Here is a 19,990-nt window from a genome sequence, read left to right on the forward strand (position 1 = left end):
CCAGCATCCAGCATTAGTGTGTAGCCATATATTTATTTAGTCGCCACTTTCTGCCCCGTGTACCAGTGCCAGCATTAGTGTGTAGCCAAATATTTATTTAGTCGCCACTTTCTGCCCCGTGTACCAGCATTAATGTGTAGCCATATATTTAGTCGCCACTTTCTGCCCCGTGTACCTGTGCCAGCATCCAGCATTAGTGTGTAGCCATATATTTATTTAGTCGCCACTTTCTGCCCCGTGTACCAGTGCCAGCATCCAGCATTAGTGTGTAGCCATATATTTATTTAGCCCCCACTTTCTTCCCTGTGTACATGTGCCAGCATCCAGCATTAGCGTGTAGCCATATATTTATTTAGTCGCCACTTTCTGCCCTGTGTACATGTGCCAGCTTCCAGCATTAGTGTGTAGCCATATATTTATTTAGTCGCCACTTTCTGCCCCGTGTACCAGTGCAGATAGCTGATTACCCGCTAACTTCACATTACTCCCTTCTCAGAGTCACGTACGCGTGATTGCGCTTATATAGCGGTAGTGTGACGTCACAGTAACGCGAGATGAGATTACCGCGTCAGGATTACCTGGCCGGCTGGAGCCTAGGAAGTAGGTATTTAAACAGCAATCCGGGACGTGTTAAGAAAAGCAGGAGTATTGGGCGGTATGTTAGGTGCGAAGTGTTGGTGTTTCAATAATGGGATTGATATTAAAGTGCCATATGTACAATACAATTCATGAAATCTTTGCCTTCACATGGGACAGTCACAAGTGAGCGCTAATACTGTGTTTTCATCGGACAGACTTTTGTTTGTCATTGAAATCAGCTAGCAGTTCGATAAGCAGACCTTGTTGGACGTGTGTGTCCTTTTGTTTATATGCTATGTTTGTCGGATCTAGATGTAGGAAGCTATCTGACTTTCTCGACGCTATCAATACAACATTTTTATCATTCCAAAAAGTCTGGTGCTGTCCCCCTGCCTTTGCGTGACGTGATTGTATGGGACAGGCTAGGCTGTCTCTTGTGAAGTTCAGACCTACGGCATTTTATACTGGACATGGCAATTCCCCAAAGGGTTTTACTTGTATTTAAAGAATTGAAAATTCCAAAATACAGTTTTCTTAATAATAGATGCTGGTCCTTTGCTGCTTTATAAGTTCCATGTGCCAGATGGTTGTAAGTATGTAGCACTGGTTATGGTACATTGTCAGTGTCATGTGCTTCAAACTTACATTGTGCCTTTGCTCTGGTTACACTAGTCTAGCTAACATTTCATATTGGAAAATGGGAAACAGTTTTACAAATCTTCATTTTGCTAAGATGAAGCTTCCCACAGATTATGCACAACGCTTATTTTCATTCAGCAAAAAGAGCTTGCCTTTTTTTAAAATATATATATTTTCTTTTTCCCATACAGCAACATGAGTTCCTGACTCTGAGACTAGCTTCCTCTGATGTCATTTATGATATTACCTGAGGAAGTGGGTCTTAAAGCACCCTTTAATCTTTGGGCCCTTGAGAAGGGGTGGGTGTGGATGGGAACATTTCTGACCTGTACTTGGTCAGCAGGGTCAATGCAAAGGTGGATTTTTAGCCTTTTATCCTTTGTCCTTGCCACTAACAGCTTGCTCAATTTATCATGTGCTGTCTTTTGCTTAAATATTGTACTTTCTTCATAAAAAGGGCTGTCTTCATCCTCCTGCCGTTACACGTATATTTGAAGCTTCCTTAATTCCTGTAATTTTTCTCTGTTAAGTTAAACAACTCAGTGATCCCCAACTAGTGGCTCATGAGCAACATGTTGCTCCCCAACCCCTTGGATGTTGCTCCCAGTGGCCTCAAAGCTGGTGCTTATTTTTGAACTCCTGCCTTAGTGTCAAATTTTGGTTGAATAAAAACAAGATGTACTATCAAACAAAACTTCCTGAAAGCTAAAAAGTATGCATAGAGGCTACCAATAGTGAATAACAGCCTTTATTTGGCACCTCCATTAACTTTTTTGATGCTTGTGTTGCTCTCCAAGTCTTCTTACATTTACTGTAGCCCACGAGTAAGAGAGGTTGGGGACCCCTGCTCTAACTAATGGGCCTATTCTCATACGGCTAACCTCAACTCTTCCCAACATATTGCTGTCTCTCAGCAGCCTTCTTCAAACCAAGAATTTGTTTGACTTTATGCAATCTAGTTTTCAACTTGCATGCACTACTAAGACAAGTAATACAGGTATGGAATCCTTATCTGGAAACAAATTATCTATAAAGCTCCAGAATATGGGAAGGCCATCTCACCGAGAACCCATTTTATGTAAACAATTCTTACCTGGATTTAAGGTTTGGTGCTCCAAATTACATAAATTCACCATATTCAGGAAAACCCCAGGTCCTAGGTGTTCTAGATAATAGATAACATACATTTCAGAGACTCCCATAATATTTTTGCAGGGAGCAGAAAACAGTGCAGATGAGCTTAGAGGCACCTGTTAGGCATCACTGCTTAACAGAAATTAGGCAGATCTACCTACATACACATGTGTGTGAAGGTATGTATGTTGAGATATGTATGTATGTATTATTTTTCTCACTGAGACCCTATTCAAAATAGCAAAAATATGTTATATACTTATAATCTAAGAATAAGTTGTGTGAGATTCTTCATTCCATACACTGAGAAAAACTTTAACTGGGAGTTCATCAGCCATATTATTTGTTGTTTTTTTTTATCTTGCCTTTGCTGAATAGAAGCATGCAGAAAAAAAGTTTTAAGTGATGTACTTATCTATTGAATATGGTTATTCTGCTAAAGTTATACATACAAAGTTCATGCTTATTTTATCTTCTGTATTTTTCCTGATGAGCATATTATATGGCTTCTGTTTTGGTTGGTTCTCACTCCACTTTCTCTATATATGCACCTCTGCATGAAACAAGGTTTTTTTTTACATTTAAATTATTTATAGAGGTAGGATTTAAATAATTGTTTTATATTTCTTTTAGGATCCTTTTTTATTCAGTATCACTGAATGATTCCAGGTAGCATATATGTGGAACCACAACTACTGCAAGAATGACAGATGACAAAGATGTTCTTCGTGATGTCTGGTTTGGCCGAATACCAACCTGCTTCACTTTGTACCAAGATGAATTAACAGAAAGGGAAGCTGAACCCTATTATGTAAGTGATTTTAGGGTGTTTATTTATGGCTATAAACTACTAGTTCAAGTAACTGCATACTATATGTAATAAAATTACCGGTGCGGCGGGGACGCCCGCCGTACCGCTCTTCTTGCCGGCTTCCTCTTAGTGCGCGCAACGCGCGCCTTCCCTCTACTTAAAGGCGCAGGCGCGCTGACGCATGACGTCAGCGCGCAATGGCGCCAAATTTGAAATATTTCAAGGGTCATTTTCATTAAACTCATTGCCCGTGATAGGTTTATTCCTGGTGCCAGTATCTGTGCTTAAGCTTCTGTTTGTTTCTGATTCCTGTTTTTAACCCTGCCTGGCTTTGACTATTCTGAATATCTGTATCCTGATCCGTGCCTGTTATTGACTACTGATTCTGCCTCATCCTTCTGATTGATTACTCGGTTTTGACCCATTGCCTGCCTGACGATCCTAGTTATCTGCCCTGCCTCGACCCAGCCTGTTTGACCACGAACTTGCCTACTCCTATCTGTACCGTGACCATCGGCCCTAAAGACTTATCTACAGTCGTGCCCCGTTGCTAGCCAGAACTCCTGCTTTGCACCTCTCGTATAAGTCCAGGTGGCATCTGAGTAAGCTGAGGGCTCCTCCCGAAGCCAAAGGCGGTCACACTACTGGTGAAGCACGAGCCGAGACCAGGGTGCTTGGCACTTGTTCTGGTATTGGGTGCCGACCGTGACACTATACAGTTCACAGAGCCCTGTGCATGAAGTATAGGATAGGTGATTAGGTTGGCTGTGGTATAGGAAGACTTGGAAGTGGGGGTAGATTGGTGACCTCTTTCTTCTAAAGCTTGCTGTAGGAATCTTCACTGCAGCCCTAGTCCCATAATGCCCTGTTTCTTAAGTTTGAATCCACAGATGTTCTTAGACTACAACTCACAGAAACCTTATACATATGATCAAGGTTAGTAGGAAGCTTCACTGCAGCCCTAGTCCCATAATACCATGTTTAAGTCTGAATTCACAGAAACCTTATTATGATCAAGTTTAAAGCACTTGGGAGTTGTAGTCCAACAACATCTGAGCACCTACAACTGAAAAAACAGGACCATAACAGAAAAGAAATCAGCTACATAAGGTTGCTTGCTTTTTAGATCTATGGTACATGTGGATTTTTGAGTGCTGCTATGCTCTACCAGACCTCATAGCAAAGCAGAAAAACACTTTCTATGCCAGGGACAGGTTGACACCACCAAATTCTAAACAACCAACCATGGTATTTTAGCCACTAGCACCCCTGCCACATTTTCCAAAAGATAGTTAAAAAAGTCAAGTGTTCCACCTGTACCTGGTGATCAGATGCACAGTGAAACTGGAAGCTGACCTTAAATTTTTTTGTCTCAATATTGACCATGCGGTATCCAAACAGTGCGTATGTGCAGAAAGACGATATTGCAAAAAAATATACAGTAGCAAAAAGTTATTAGAGAAAGAAATAAAAAACACTATGAAACCCTAAATATTCTACAAGGAATTTCCTCTCCCAATAGAATTGGGTCCCTAAGCATGTACTAAGTACTATTTAATTTGGTCCCAGATAACTGATAACTTAATACCCCTATCCTACACATAGAGGAGTCACCTTTAGCAGAACACAGCTTGACCGCTGTGAGTGTATGGATTAGACCAACCATATAATGACCATAACTCTTTACATTAATGCAGTAGGTAAATGGTAGCATATTAAATGGTCAAAAAATATGTATAGTATAATTTCATACATACAAAACAACAATGCTGTGTGACTTGTCCTATGAATATCTGGGCAAGGCATTATATAAGGGAGTCATGTTTGGAATCATTTGGTAGCTGATAGTGTATTATCCTTGTAACCACTTTATTATACTGTTGGTATATCATCTAGGGATTCTGGAATGATAACTATATTTGAGGTCATAATTTGAATGTGAACTCCCCTGTAGACTGGTAACTTACTAAATTATATGGCTTCCTTATTAATTCTGTCAGGGCATGAACAGGTATCAAAGTATGTAACACCTTTACATATGGCTGACATCAGACCTAATTAACAGATTCTCTGCTACATAATGTAGATTTCCTGTCTCACCTTTACCAGCAAGAGAACTTTTAAATACCCTGAGCTGTAAAGCTCAGTAAACCCTTACACGACCTTCGGCATCACTGCTGCTCTACAACAAAATAAGCTACTCTAGATTATGCCTTTTTTTTGTAGCTGTTTTAAAATACAGTACAATACTTTTAATTTTAATGGGTAAAACCAAATAATGTGCATCAGTTCTCTTGTTAGAGGGCTGGCAGCTGAACTACTTTGTAGACAGCACCACTATGCTTCTTTTTCTTTCTTCTTCTTCATAAATAAAGGGCCAAATATTCCACAGACTGTACAACAGAAGGTTGTATACATCAAACAAACACATTTCATACCAATGCTAATCGTTACAGTCAAAGGGGCCCTATTTAAGAGCCTAACACTGACATCTTGTGGTCAAAATGAAATATACCATCATGATACAGTTGGATAATAACCTCATCAATAGCATTTCATTATGTGCTTAAAACTAATTATGAAGTTAAAAAAAACTTTTCTCACAATAAGGAAGATTTACAAAATATAAAACATTGTACTATTCATCTTTCTTGTGAAAAATCTTATGGTGAAATAAAGTTTCACATCATCTTCAACTTTACTTCTTCATAAAAGAGCATTTTTTTGATTAAATCCACATCTTTTTTTCTGTTGTAAGTACAACTTAAAACTTAACCTAATTATATCTATACAAAATATGCCTTATCTAATTTTTGTTTTTATCGTTGACTTATGTTGTATACTATGCAGGCTTTGTCCAATATGCATTTTCCACCGGGACATGCTCTTATATACATTACTTAGGTTTTGCAAGATTTAAAATTTAAGTAATGTACAATTTTTTGCATTGATATAAAAATCAGCCATTGCATCCAAAACATGGAAGGCCCCTAATTATAGAGTTGTAGCGAGGTCTGGTTATCCATATTAGTTCTTTAAACACTGTATCCTTTAAGCTTTTACCATTGTTAATTATCTTTACCAGTGGTCTCTAAAATGCTGTAATTTCAGGCAAGTTTTTACTTAAAGGAGAAGAAAAGGTAAAAACTAAGTAAGCTTTATCAGAAAGGTGTATGTATTTCAGACATAAATACTCACAGAATGCTGCACTGAGTCCTCTATCAAAAGAAACACAGGATTGCTTGTCTCCTTTTTTGTAAACACGTTCTTGGGGTATCTGATTTCCTGTCTCAGAAAAATCCTTCATTCCCGGGGCCAGAGTCTGCGCAGCTCTCTCCTCTCTCCCTTCTCCTGCTTCCCCCTCCCGTAAAGGAGAATGAAAGTCAAATTCTATTAAGCACACTATTCAATAATACTTCTATTGTTAAGTAAAAACGCTGCATACTTGTTTCTGCGAATGGCACTGCCATCTTTGAAAAGGTTTGCCCACTTCCTTCCCCTCACCGTCTATACTGAGCATGTGCAGCATTCCCTCCCCCCTGAGCCTAGTTAGCACAGAAGAAATTAACGAATCAGTTGCGGACAGGAGTTGCTGTGGCAATGGCGGTTCCACTTCTCATTAGCTCGGGGCATTTAGGGGGCGTTACTAAGGGAGCATGCATAGACACAGCAGGGAAGGGAGAGCACATTATACACATGCGCACAAGAGCAAAATACGAGGCACTGCGACTTAAGGCTGCCGCTGGCAGCCCACAGGAAGAGGGGGAGAGATTCTGTGACACAGGAGTCTTCAAAGTGCTGTAGGCTGCCAGTGCCATATCAGACACAAGACAGCAGGGATCTGGAAATCAAGCTATATAGTGAGTACTTTACACAAATGCCTCTAGACTAAGTGTTAATTTATAAGAACCTTTCCTTGTCCTTTAAGAATTCATAAAACACACTCCACCTCCCTTAGGAATGTGTAATCTGAGCTATAATTGCTAGACTGCATGCAGAAAGTTATGAACATGAAGCTAAAATGGTAGCTGCAATCAGAAAAAGCTTCTAGGGCTCTTTACTCAGGTATATCATCATTTTCTGCAGAATAAATATAGCATTCTAGTTGGCACTAATGTGGTGAATTTGTTGGCAGTAAAATGCCAAAATGACTTTCCTTCTACTTTAAAGGAGAACTAATGCTAAAAGCGCATCTATTGGGGCCAAATTATTTCCCCCACCACAAGTGTGAAAAAAAATTCCCGCTAGTGCTATTCCATCCACACCAGGAGGGAGCTTCTAATGGGATGGCCATGTTTCCTCACACACATGCACCTAATTGGGAATCTGGTACACTAACTTAATTTGCATACTTGTGTCCCAGAATGTTCACCCACACCAAGAGTTTCCTTCCAGGGCTGGTAGCGTAGCACTGGTGGAGGGCAGTTTTTCAGAAAAATATTGTTTCCCTTACCTGGAGTGCTGGCTCTACTAACCTGTATTTTTGGTAGGGGAAAACAATTTGGCCCCAACAGGTGCCCCCTAACTTAAAGAGGTAGGGGAGAAATGTTGTACATTATGTTTTGGGCCTCTGTAGTAAGCCAAGGCAACAGGTCTTTTAGCAGTGAAGGTCTGTGCCTCCAGGTATGCCCCAGTAGCTGATTCAATGCACATGCTCTGTGCTGCTTTCACTGATCTGAGTAACCGACATACAATATAGTGTCACAATATATGCTGTTAGTGAATAATACAGCATATTAATACATGACAGCTCTGAAAGCAATGCAATTAGCATCATAATTTAATAATCAGCCCAGTAGCATTCGCTTATATAACTGGCCAACCTCATTTTCTGCTTGATGATTTGCGAGGACCCCTAAGAAATTTTAGTTTCACAACAGCTGCTCAGAGCACACTAAGCATCTTAGTGTCACTGACACTCCTACCAAAATCCAAAAAGTTTAGCTCCGTTGACAATTGTGAAGGCCTGGATCATTACTACTAAAGAGATGCTTAACCTTTTGGCTGATGCAATAAGTTAAAGGACATGGAAAGGCAAAGTCACTTGGGGGTGCCAAAATGTTAGGCCCCTCCAAGTGATTAATTCGCCTACCTTTTACCCCGGGCTGGTGCCCCTGTTCGGAGAGAACAGCACCAGCCCGGGGTTGTTATTTTATCTTTTTGTAGGTTTTTTTTTAATGTAGGAAACAATGTTCCCATCTATCTGCTGTTAAATTAAGCCCCATCATAAAGGATGAAGGGGTAGAGGCTCTCAAAAGTTGGCATAGCAGTTGGGATATGATTTTTAACCTGCTTTAAGGTGCTGAGCGAAGACTACGCAGTCCAGGGTGCGAGTCCTCCATGCTTGGCCCCCAAAAGGAAGCACTTTTGCACTTATAGTATTTTTTTCTTTACTCAGCTCTTTAAATTCCTGTTTGCTTTAAATTTGTGGTGTTAGATGTATATCACCCCCTTTATCTTGTCTCTGCATTCTTGTTCTCATTAGTAAAATGTTTTATATAGGTTTGCACAAATGTATTACCCAATTTTTGCAAACATTAAATGCTTTTGAACAGAAATTTCATTGCTTAGCCAACATAATTAACATAAACATATTAATGGAAAATTAAAAAAAAAAGTCTGGTCAGTTTATTGAACAGAAACCTTTCTGCAAGACCTGAGTTGTTCTGGATTTAGCTTCACCCAGGAGCTATTTACTACCATGCATGTTGCCTCCAAGTCAGCGCCACTCCAGCCAAGACATCTATTTTCACAATGCCTTTTATGATTTGTTATGAATATTGCACTATTGTTTTAATGTGAATGTAGTCAAAACTAGCAGTAAGTGGAAGAGCACTGGCAGAAACGTCTTGCTTTTGTTTTTAATCGTGTTTTTAATCAATGTGTTGTTGATTCTTCTATTATGAAAAATGTAATACTGGGGCTTTTTAGGGGTCTTTACCCTCAATGAATCAGTATAATTTATAAATGTGATTTACTACCTCCTTTTTTTTAACATTGTATAACCATACCCAAATTGCATTGAGAAGTTTAAAATGCCTTTACCTACCTTTTAAAATGCAATGTTTTCAGTTGGAAATGCTTACTGTAGAGTTTTGTATAGTTTACTTGAAATTTAATTTTATAGTTATGAAATTAGCTCCAATGCCTTTGATGTCAACCCACAAATTTAAAAAAATTATTCCATTTTATTCAGAAAGATGTGTGCAAAAGGATATTTTTTACTCTGTTTACAAGAATGCAGTGCACTTCTGAGAACTATACCAAATAGCCTGGCCAGTGAGTAATATCTGTATCCCCCTGTCAGTAAATCACATCTGCTTACCTCCAGTAAGACTTATTTGTGTAATCTTTAGCAATTGTTTTTCTGCTTTGTAGTAGTCTGAAATGAACATTTTGCTGTTATGTGTTGATGTAGGCGGAAATGTCATCTCAAAAGAACAGATGCAGTGTTTGAATTATATGGAACCTGGTGGGTTAGACGCTGGGGAGGCAGAAAACATGTTCATTAATGTCTCTATATTGTCCCTGTTCTCCTACATTTCCTTTTTGAAAGCGCTAGCGACAGTCTTACGACAATATAATTTTTTGAGTATCTGATACGTTGTCTTAGTCACAGAGTGGCATCTACAGGAAAGTTTATCGAGAACGTGTCTTAATTGCAGGTCACAACAGAAAGTGGGACTTTACATGTTATGTTTGGTGTTGGTTTCTTGTATAGCAACTGTATTGTTACAATTCTGTTTTTAAGTTTGAAATCTAGAGTTAAGTAAAAGGAAGTATGCAAGCTGTTCCTTGTGTGTATAACTTTTCATGGTACATGATTGAACAGAATTAATTGGTAGAATGCTTGTAAAATACGCTTGTTTTGAATGTTGTGAACCCCTTAGACATGGGTATCTTTACCACCATTTACCACCTTTAATGGATTCCTATGTTTCCCTTTTATGGATTCCACAGAGGTTGCTGTGGGCCACCGCCCCCCCCCCCCCCCCCGTGGGCGGACGTTCGCATGTATGCACGCTTGCACGTATACGCGTCCGTCCACGGGGTGCACGCAGCCAGCTTGTTTGCTTTGGTGACTCCATTTATTTATATAATTTACAATTCCCCTATAAATTCTTACTATAAATATAGACTGGTTATACAGATCCTGATGGGGGGACAATAGGCTTCTACCAGTTATTAGTTATGCAGACCCCTTTGCTGACAAATGGATTCAGCTATGCATATATAGTTCATATTAATATATGTTGTAATACTAAGCTGAGTTGAGGCTACAGAAGACCAGTAAGACTGGGACTGCATCTGTTTTCTATTAGCAACTGAAGGGTCAAAGTTTTCAACTTGTTTCCAAATAAAGTTCAATTGCTCATAGTAAATAATATACCAAAAATACTAACCCAGCCCTTTTGCTTCACTGGTGTACAGTCTTCCATCAGTGTCACAGCACCTGATGGGACATATGGGACAAGGGGTTTTCCAGATAAGGGGTCTTTTCATAATTTGGATACCTTAAGTCTGCTAAAAAAATATTTAAACCCTAAATAAACCCAATAGGATAGTTTTGCCACTACTATGGATTTATGCAGCTTAGTTACCATCAAATACAAGTTTCTGTTTTATTGTAACAGAGAAAAAGGAAATCATTTTTTAAAATTAGAATTAAGGTACAGCAACTTCCATTTATTTTGATCAGTTTGAGTATAGAGGTATATATGGCTCCTGTAAAAGCCAAACGAACTGTTTTATTTTGTTTGTGGCTGGAACTTTGTCATTAGGCATTAGGTTAACTGTGTTGCACAATGGGCCATATTTACCATTTTTTTTACCTCCCTTGGCCTATATGTCATAGTGCACCTTCACAGTGCAGATATGATGATCCATTGCTAGTCAGCCAGCCTTCAGGCTACCCCCATACGATCAGCCTCCACACCCAGGTTCAGGCTTATGTATCTTGTCTTTCCCAGTGCTGTAACTCTTCAAGGCAGGAGGGTCAAAGGGTGCTCCATCCACCTTTCCCTAATCACCTTTCCATAATCTGCAGCTGCCAGCATGATATATTTATGAAGAGTTCACAAGGGGTCACGCTGAGTGTCCTTTTATTATTTATTTGATTATTGAAACTTAGCAGTAGAGGCTGCATTTCCCACCTTAGGCTTATACTCGAGTCAATAAGTTTTTCCAGTTTTCTTAAAATTAGGTACGTCGGCTTATATTCGGATCGGCTTATACTCGAGTATATAACAAAAAGTGTCCAATACAAAGCATGCTGGTAAAGTCAGGGCATCTTAAGATTCTGCTACCCTAACGTAGCATTAATCAGATTGGCTCACAAATGAGCAAAGAAAGGACAAGACATGTACAGTGCTATAAGATCCCGGGGGCCTTGTCCTGTTGTTGATAATAGGTACCAAACGGAAGGAAGTTGGTGAAAGGTGAAAAACTCTGCTTAGCCTTAATGTATTGCAGGATCAGGCTATACATTTTGCTGTTCTGTATCACATCCTCTACCAGGGCTTGTTATTCTATTCTAACTGGCAGTTTGTATTTTCATTTGAAACCACAATTTGCATAAAAATTAAGATATGTATAAAGGAACTAAATAAATGAAAACTGTAGATACAGGACAATAACATATAAGAACTAGAAAGGGAAGTTTGAGAACAAACTTTATGTTGGGTTGAAAAACATGAAGTCACTGAATTGGCTCTGCCCACTTTCTCTAACCTTGGACCACAGTTATATAGTAAAAACCACTGTGCAAAGTTTGGGGACCCTGGTTTTAATTGTGTCTGAATGGCAGCAACTTAAATTTCCCCACTGAAAGGCAACAAGTGACATCTGATTGGCGGTTGGTGGCTCCACCCCCTTTTTCTAAACTGGAACTGCAGTTACCCAGGGACTAACTCTGAAAAGTTTAGGGACCCTAGGATTAATAGCTAAAGAACGGCAGCAGTTAAAATTTAAACCAATAAAGGTCAATAGGTGAATTGTGATTGGTGGTTGGTGGGTGTGCCCACTTTTTCTAACCTTGAGTGGAAGTCACTCAGTGACAAACAGTGGGCACCCTGGCATAAATAGTGTGAGAATGGCAGCATTTTAAATTTAAACTAATAAAATTCAATGAATTTTAGTGGCCCAACCAACTTTTCCTATTTTTGAACTGCAGTCCCCCAGTGACCAACGTTGCAAATTTTGGGGACTCAGGCAAAAAAACAGCTTTTTACGCTTCACCATGCAGTAGATATAATCTATTTGGATTTTGCCAAAGCATTTGATACCGTTCCCCACAAACGACTTTCTAAACTAAGGTCTATTGGTCTTCGTGAAGTCATTTGCACATGGATAGAAAACTGGCTACAGGATCGGGTACAGAGGGTGGTTGTTAATGGTACATTCTCTACTTGGGGTAAGGTTCTCAGTGGGGTCCCTCAGGGTTCTGTACTGGGTCCACTTTTGTTTAATTTGTTCATAAATGACTTAGGGGAGGGTATTATGAGTAATGTATCAGTGTTTGCAGATGACACAAAACTCTGCAGACCAGTCAATTCTATCCAGGATGTGGCATCCTTGCAGCAGGATCTTGGCCAACTGGCAATCTGGGCGGCTAAGTGGCAGATGAGATTTAATGTGGATAGATGTAAGGTCATGCACCTGGGATGTAAAAATATGCAAGCCACTTATACCCTTAATGGGACTGCACTAGGCAAATCCATAATGGAGAAGGACCTTGGAGTCCTTGTAGATAATAAACTTGGCTGTAGCAAGCAATGCCAGGCAGCAGCTGCAAGGGCAAACAAGGTTTTAAGCTGTATTAAAAGGGGTATAGATTCATGGGAGGAGGGGGTTATTCTTCCCCTTTACAGAGCACTGGTAAGGGCCCATCTAGAATATGCTGTTCAGTTCTGGTCTCCAGTGCTCAAACGGGACATGATTGAGTTAGAGAGGGTCCAGAGAAGGGCAACTAAGCTGGTAAAGAGTATGGAAAGCCTCAGTTATGAAGAAAAACTGGCCAAGTTGGGTCTGTTTACGCTGGAGAAGAGGCGCTTAAGGGGTGACATGATAACTATGTATAAATATATAAGGGGATCATATAATAACCTTTCTAATGTTTAATTTACCAGTAGGTCCTTCCAACGGACACGAGGGCACCCACTCCGTTTAGAAGAAGGGAGGTTCCATTTAAATATTCGGAAAGGATTTTTTACTGTGAGAGCTGTGAAGTTTTGGAATTACATTATATAGCTTTAAGAAGGGGCTGGATGGATTCTTAGCAAGTGAGGGAATACAGGGTTATGGGAGATAGCTCTCAGTACAAGTGAGGGAATACAGGGGTATGGGAAATAGCTCTCAGTACAAGTGAGGGAATACAGGGGTATGGGAGATAGCTCTCAGTACAAGTGAGGGAATACAGGGTTATGGGAGATAGCTCTTAGTACAAGTTGATCCAGGGACTGGTCCGATTGCCATCTTGGAGTCAGGAAGGAATTTTTTCCCCTCTGCGGCAAATTAGAGAGGCTTCAGATGGGGTTTTTTGCCTTCCTCTGGATTAACTAGTAGTTAGGCAGGTTATATACAGTGGAGGAAATAATTATTTGACCCCTCACTGATTTTGTAAGTTTGTCCAATGACAAAGAAATGAAAAGTCTCAGAACAGTATCATTTCAATGGTAGGTTTATTTTAACAGTGGCAGCACATCAAAAGGAAAATCGAAAAAATAACTTTAAATAAAAGATAGCAACTGATTTGCATTTCATTGAGTGAAATAAGTTTTTGAACCCCTACCAACCATTAAGAGTTCTGGCTCCCACAGAGTGGTTAGACACTTCTACTCAATTAGTCAACCTCATTAAGGACACCTGTCTTAACTAGTCACCTGTATAAAAGACACCTGTCCACAGAATCAATCAATCAAGCAGACTCCAAACTCTCCAACATGGGAAAGACCAAAGAGCTGTCCAAGGATGTCAGAGACAAAATTGTAGACCTGCACAAGGCTGGAATGGGCTACAAAACCATTAGCAAGAAGCTGGGAGAGAAGGTGACAACTGTTGGTGCGATTGTTCGAAAATGGAAGGAGCACAAAATGACCATCAATCGACCTCGCTCTGGGGCTCTACGCAAGATCTCACCTCGTGGGGTGTCAATGATTCTGAGAAAGGTGAAAAAGCATCCTAGAACTACACGGTAGGAGTTAGTTAATGACCTCAAATTAGAAAACCATTGGAAACACATTACACCGCAATGGATTAAAATCCTGCAGGGCTCGCAAGGTCCCCCTGCTCAAGAAGGCACATGTGCAGGCCCGTCTGAAGTTTGCCAATGAACACCTGAATGATTCTGTGAGTGACTGGGAGAAGGTGCTGTGGTCTGATGAGACCAAAATAGAGCTCTTTGGCATTAACTCAACTCGCTGTGTTTGGAGGAAGAAAAATGCTGCCTATGACCCCCAAAACACCGTCCCCACCGTCAAGCATGGGGGTGGAAACATTTTGCTTTGGGGGTGTTTTTCTGCTAAGGGCACAGGACAACTTATTTGCATTAACGGGAAAATGGACGGAGCCATGTATCGTGAAATCCTGAACGACAACCTCCTTCCCTCTGCCAGGAAACTGAAAATGGGTCGTGGATGGGTGTTCCAGCACGACAATGACCCAAAACATACAGCAAAGGCAACAAAGGAGTGGCTCAAGAAGAAGCACATTAAGGTCATGGAGTGGCCTAGTCAGTCTCCGGACCTTAATCCAATAGAAAACCTATGGAGGGAGCTCAAGCTCAGAGTTGCACAGAGACAGCCTCGAAACCTTAGGGATTTAGAGATGATCTGCAAAGAGGAGTGGACCAACATTCCTCCTAAAATGTGCGCAAACTTGGTCATCAATTACAAGAAACGTTTGACCTCTGTGCTTGCAAACAAGGGTTTTTCCACTAAGTATTAAGTCTTTTTTTGTTAGAGGGTTCAAAAACTTATTTCACTCAATGAAATGCAAATCAGTTGCTATATTTTATTTAAAGTTATTTTTTCGATTTTCCTTTTGATGTGCTATCTGCCACTGTTAAAATAAACCTACCATTGAAATGATACTGTTCTGAGACTTTTCATTTCTTTGTCATTGGACAAACTTACAAAATCAGTGAGGGGTCAAATAATTATTTCCTCCACTGTATAGGCATTATGGTTGAACGTGATGGACGTATGTCTTTTTTCAACCCAACTTACTATGTTACTATGTTACCATTAAAAGTAAATAGGTGAAATGTTATTGGCTGTTGGTGGCGCCGTCCACGTTTTTCTAACTTTGAACAGCAAATACCCAGTGTCTAACTCTGGAACTTTAACAACCCTGGAATTAATATTTAAATAATGGCCTCAGTTTAAATATAAACCAATGAAATCTAATGGGTGGAAATGGATTTGTTGTTGGTGGCTCCTCCCTGACATAAATAGTGTGAGAAAAGCAGAATTTAATTTTAAACCAAAAAAATTTAATAGGTGAAGTCTGATCGGCAGTTGGTGGCTCCACCCACTTTTTAAAACCTAAAAATGCAGTCCCCTAGTGACCCTGGTGTTAATACTGTAAGAATGGCAGAAGATTGAATTTCCCCATTGAAAATCAATAGTTAAAATCTGGTGGCTCCACCCACTTTTTCTATCTCTGAACTGCAGTTACCAGCTGACTAGCTCTGCAAAGTTTGGAGACCTTAGTATTAATATTTAAAGAATGGCCGCAGTTTAAATTTAAACATATGAAGTCTATAGGTGAAATCTTGTTGGCCCCCCCACTTTTCTAAACTTGGAACATAGTCATCCAGTGACAAACTGTGCAAAGTTTGGGGACCCTGACATTAAATATATGAAAATGGTAGCAGTTAAAATTTCCCCACTGAAAACAATGAAAGAAATGTGATTGGCTTTTGGCAGCCCCGCCCACTTTTTCTAACCTTGAGTACGAAGTCACGCAGTGACTGTGCAAAGTTTAGGAACCCTGGCATCAAACCAATAAAATTCAATAGGTGAAATCTGATTGGCTGTTGGTGGCTCCGCCCACTTTTTAAAAAAACTAAAACTGCAGTCCTCTAGTGACCAACTGTGAAAAGTTTGGGTACCATGGTGTTATTACTGTGAGAATGGCAGCAGGTTGGATTTCCACCAAGTCAATAGGTAAAATCTGATTGGCTGTTCACAGCTCCGCCCACTTTTGGGCATCCAACAATCATCATATTTTCATTCAGGCTGACCCCATGACTATGTGATTCAAGTTTGGGGAGTGTAGCCTCAAAGCTGTAAGATTGGCAGCAGTTTCAATTTTCCCATAAAAGTCAATGGGTAAAATTTTATTGGCTGTTGTTGGCCCCTCCCACATTGCAGTTTCTTTAAAGAAAAAATTTGAATGCGTAGTCACCCAGTGACTGACTGCAAAGTTTGGAAAATCTGACATCAAACCAATGAAAATCAATAGGGGAAATTTGATTGGATGTTGGTGGCTGCGCCACTTTTCAAAACTAAAACTGCAGTCCCCTAGTGACCAAGTGTAAAAAGTTTGGGGACCCTGGTGTTATTATTGTGAGAATGGCAGCAGGTTGGATTTCTGCCAAATCAATTGGCTGTTGTTGGCCCCTCCCACTTTGGGGTCATCCAACAAATGTCGCTGTTTCATTCGGGGTGACCCATTATTATGTTGTTCAAGTTTGGGGGGTGTAGCTTCAAAGCTGCAAGTGTGGCAGCAGTTTGAAAATCTTCCCTGTCAAAGTCAATGGGAAAATTGGGGTGTTCGGAGCGGCGCCACAAAAAGTCGGGGAGCTGGATCGCACAAGCAACCTGCTCTGCTATGGGGCAAAGAAGTGTGGCGAGTTTGGGTGTTGTACCCCTAACACTGTAGGAGGAGTAGCGTTTAGAAAATGGGGGGCGCTAAGAAGAAGAAGAAGTGGAGGAATAAGCCAAAGTCGAAGAACAGTATGTTGGGTTTTCAACCCAACACAATGATAGTAAACATACAGTTCCCTGACAGTTTCATACCATGAGGCTGAAGGCTGTGTGCTCAAGTTTTTTTTCTATCATAGGACCAATAACTAGGGTTTCTCTGTTTATGCATTTTGGTGGGGGCAGTTAAAAGACAAATGATTTATCAAGTTATCTGGTGATCCATGCATAAATTTACTGTATGTAGAAGTCCAGCTTTCACCTGCCATGCTGTAGCAGCTTAGAAGAGATGCAAAGTCAAAATCTTAACTCAGTGTTTATATATAGCCCTAAGATAGGAAAGCAGTATAACAAATGTTGCTCTAAAAAATGATGGCAAAGCAGTTAAAACACAGCTAACTTCAGCTTTGTATTCCTCAGTGTCTTACTTATCTGGGCCTGACTTGCTCTTATCAGCAGCTGACCAATGACAATCTAGTAAACAAACTCCTGTGCCTTTTTTTCAAGTCTGGTATAGGACAGTCCCTGCTTTTGTGTGTTTTTTTTCAAGTCTGGTGCAGAGCAGTCCTCTGCTTTTGTTTACATCAGAGCGACCACTGACCCTGTAGGTTTCCAGGAGCTGTGATCAGCGCTCATTTCAGGGGAATAGCATAAATTGCAAAATACAGGCTTCTTATTAAAAAAAAAAAAGTAGAGGATTTTAATGGGTTTATATTGCATATGTATATCATTTGGTCGAAATAACGCAAAAAAAGAATATGATTTTCTACTTTACATCCACTTTAAAACCACTGGAGGTACCATTGTACTTAAAGGGAAAATATATCCCACCCTTGTTATATTGGGACTTCCAAAAATAAATATTTTTATATATTGTTCTACTTGCTATATATATATATATATATATATATATATATATATATATAAATATATATATATATAAATATATATATATATATATATATATATATATATATATATATATATATATATATATATATATATATATATATATATATATATATATATATATATACATATACATATACAAACCGGATTCCAAAAAAGTTGGGACACTAAACAAATTGTGAATAAAAACTGAACGCAATGATGTGGAGGTGCCAACTTCTAATATTTTATTCAGAATAGAACATAAATCACGGAACAAAAGTTTAAACTGAGAAAATTTACCATTTTAAGGGAAAAATATGTTGATTCAGAATTTCATGGTGTCAACAAATCCCAAAAAAGTTGGGACAAGTAGCAATAAGAGGCTGGAAAAAGTAAATTTGAGCATAACAAAGAGCTGGAAGACCAAATAACACTAATTAGGTCAATTGGCAACATGATTGGGTATAAAAAGAGCTTCTCAGAGTTGCAGTGTCTCTCAGAAGCCAAGATGGGGAGAGGATCACCAATTCCCACAATGTTGCACAGAAAGATAGTGGAGCAATATCAGAAAGGTGTTACCCAGCGAAAAATTGCAAAGATTTTGTATCTATCATCATCAACTGTGCATAACATCATCCGAAGATTCAGAGAATCTGGAACAATCTCTGTGCGTAAGGGTCAAGGCCGTAAAACCATACTGGATGCCCGTGATCTCCGGGCCCTTAAACGACACTGCACCACAAACAGGAATGCTACTGTAAAGGAAATCACAGAATGGGCTCAGGAATACTTCCAGAAACCATTGTCAGTGAACACAATCCACCGTGCCATCCGCCGTTGCCAGCTGAAACTCTACAGTGCAAAGAAGAAGCCATTTCTAAGCAAGATCCACAAGCTCAGGCGTTTTCACTGGGCCTGGGATCATTTAAAATGGAGTGTGGCAAAATGGAAGACTGTTCTGTGGTCAGACGAGCCACGATTCGAAGTTCTTTTTGGAAATCTGAGACGCCATGTCATCCGGACCAAAGAGGGCAAGGACAACCCAAGTTGTTATCAACGCTCAGTTCAGAAGCCTGCATCTCTGATGGTATGGGGTTGCATGAGTGCGTGTGGCATGGGCAGCTTGCATGTCTGGAAAGGCAGCATCAATGCAGAAAAATATATTCAGGTTCTAGAACAACATATGCTCCCATCCAGACGTCATCTCTTTCAGGGAAGACCCTGCATTTTTCAACAAGATAATGCCAGACCACATTCTGCATCAATCACAACATCATGGCTGCGTAGGAGAAGGATCCAGGTACTGAAATGGCCAGTCTGCAGTCCAGATCTTTCACCTATAGAAAACATTTGGCGCATCATAAGAGGAAGGTGCGACAAAGAAGGCCCAAGACGATTGAACAGTTAGAGGCCTGTATTAGACAAGAATGGGAGAGCCTTCCTATTCCTAAACTTGAGAAACTGGTCTGCTCGGTCCCCGGACGTCTGTTGAGTGTTGTAAGAAGAAGGGGAGATGCCACACAGTGGTGAAAATGGCCTTGTCCCAACTTTTTTGGGATTTGTTGACACCATGAAATTCTGAATCAACATATTTTTCCCTTAAAATGGTACATTTTCTCAGTTTAAACTTTTGTTCTGTGATTTATGTTCTATTCTGAATAAAATATTAGAAGTTGGCACCTCCACATCATTGCGTTCAGTTTTTATTCACAATTTGTTTAGTGTCCCAACTTTTTTTGGAATCCGGTTTGTATATATAAAATATATATATGTATATATAAAATATATATATGTATATATATATGTATATATATATATATATGTGTATATATATATATATATATATATATATAAAATATATAAAATATATATGTGTATATATATATATATATATATATATATATATATATATATATATATATATAAAATATATATATAATTATTTTTTTTTTTTTTTACAAGGACTGACCTGCTTTCATGGATTAAAGGAAACTATTTTAGTCTTCTCTGA

The 19,990-nt window shown here is 39.5% G+C and overlaps 1 protein-coding gene across 8 annotated transcripts in view; it reads left to right on the plus strand.

Annotated features, from left to right (window-relative positions):
* Positions 1-517: 517 nt before the first annotated feature.
* The window catches only part of atg5 (autophagy related 5), a 199,050-nt gene continuing 179,577 nt past the window's right edge, over positions 518-19,990 (plus strand). For 5 of the 8 annotated variants that reach the window (XM_031901703.1, XM_012963004.3, XM_012962998.3 and 2 more), the window contains exons 1-2: positions 572-655; positions 2,986-3,163. In XM_031901703.1, coding sequence (XP_031757563.1) covers positions 3,056-3,163 — 108 coding nt within the window. In that variant the 5' untranslated portion in view covers positions 572-655; positions 2,986-3,055. 8 annotated transcript variants of the gene reach the window in all.

The sequence above is a fragment of the Xenopus tropicalis genome, chromosome 5, assembly GCF_000004195.4.
Source record: "Xenopus tropicalis strain Nigerian chromosome 5, UCB_Xtro_10.0, whole genome shotgun sequence".
In the NCBI taxonomy this organism is placed as follows: Eukaryota; Metazoa; Chordata; class Amphibia; order Anura; family Pipidae; genus Xenopus; species Xenopus tropicalis.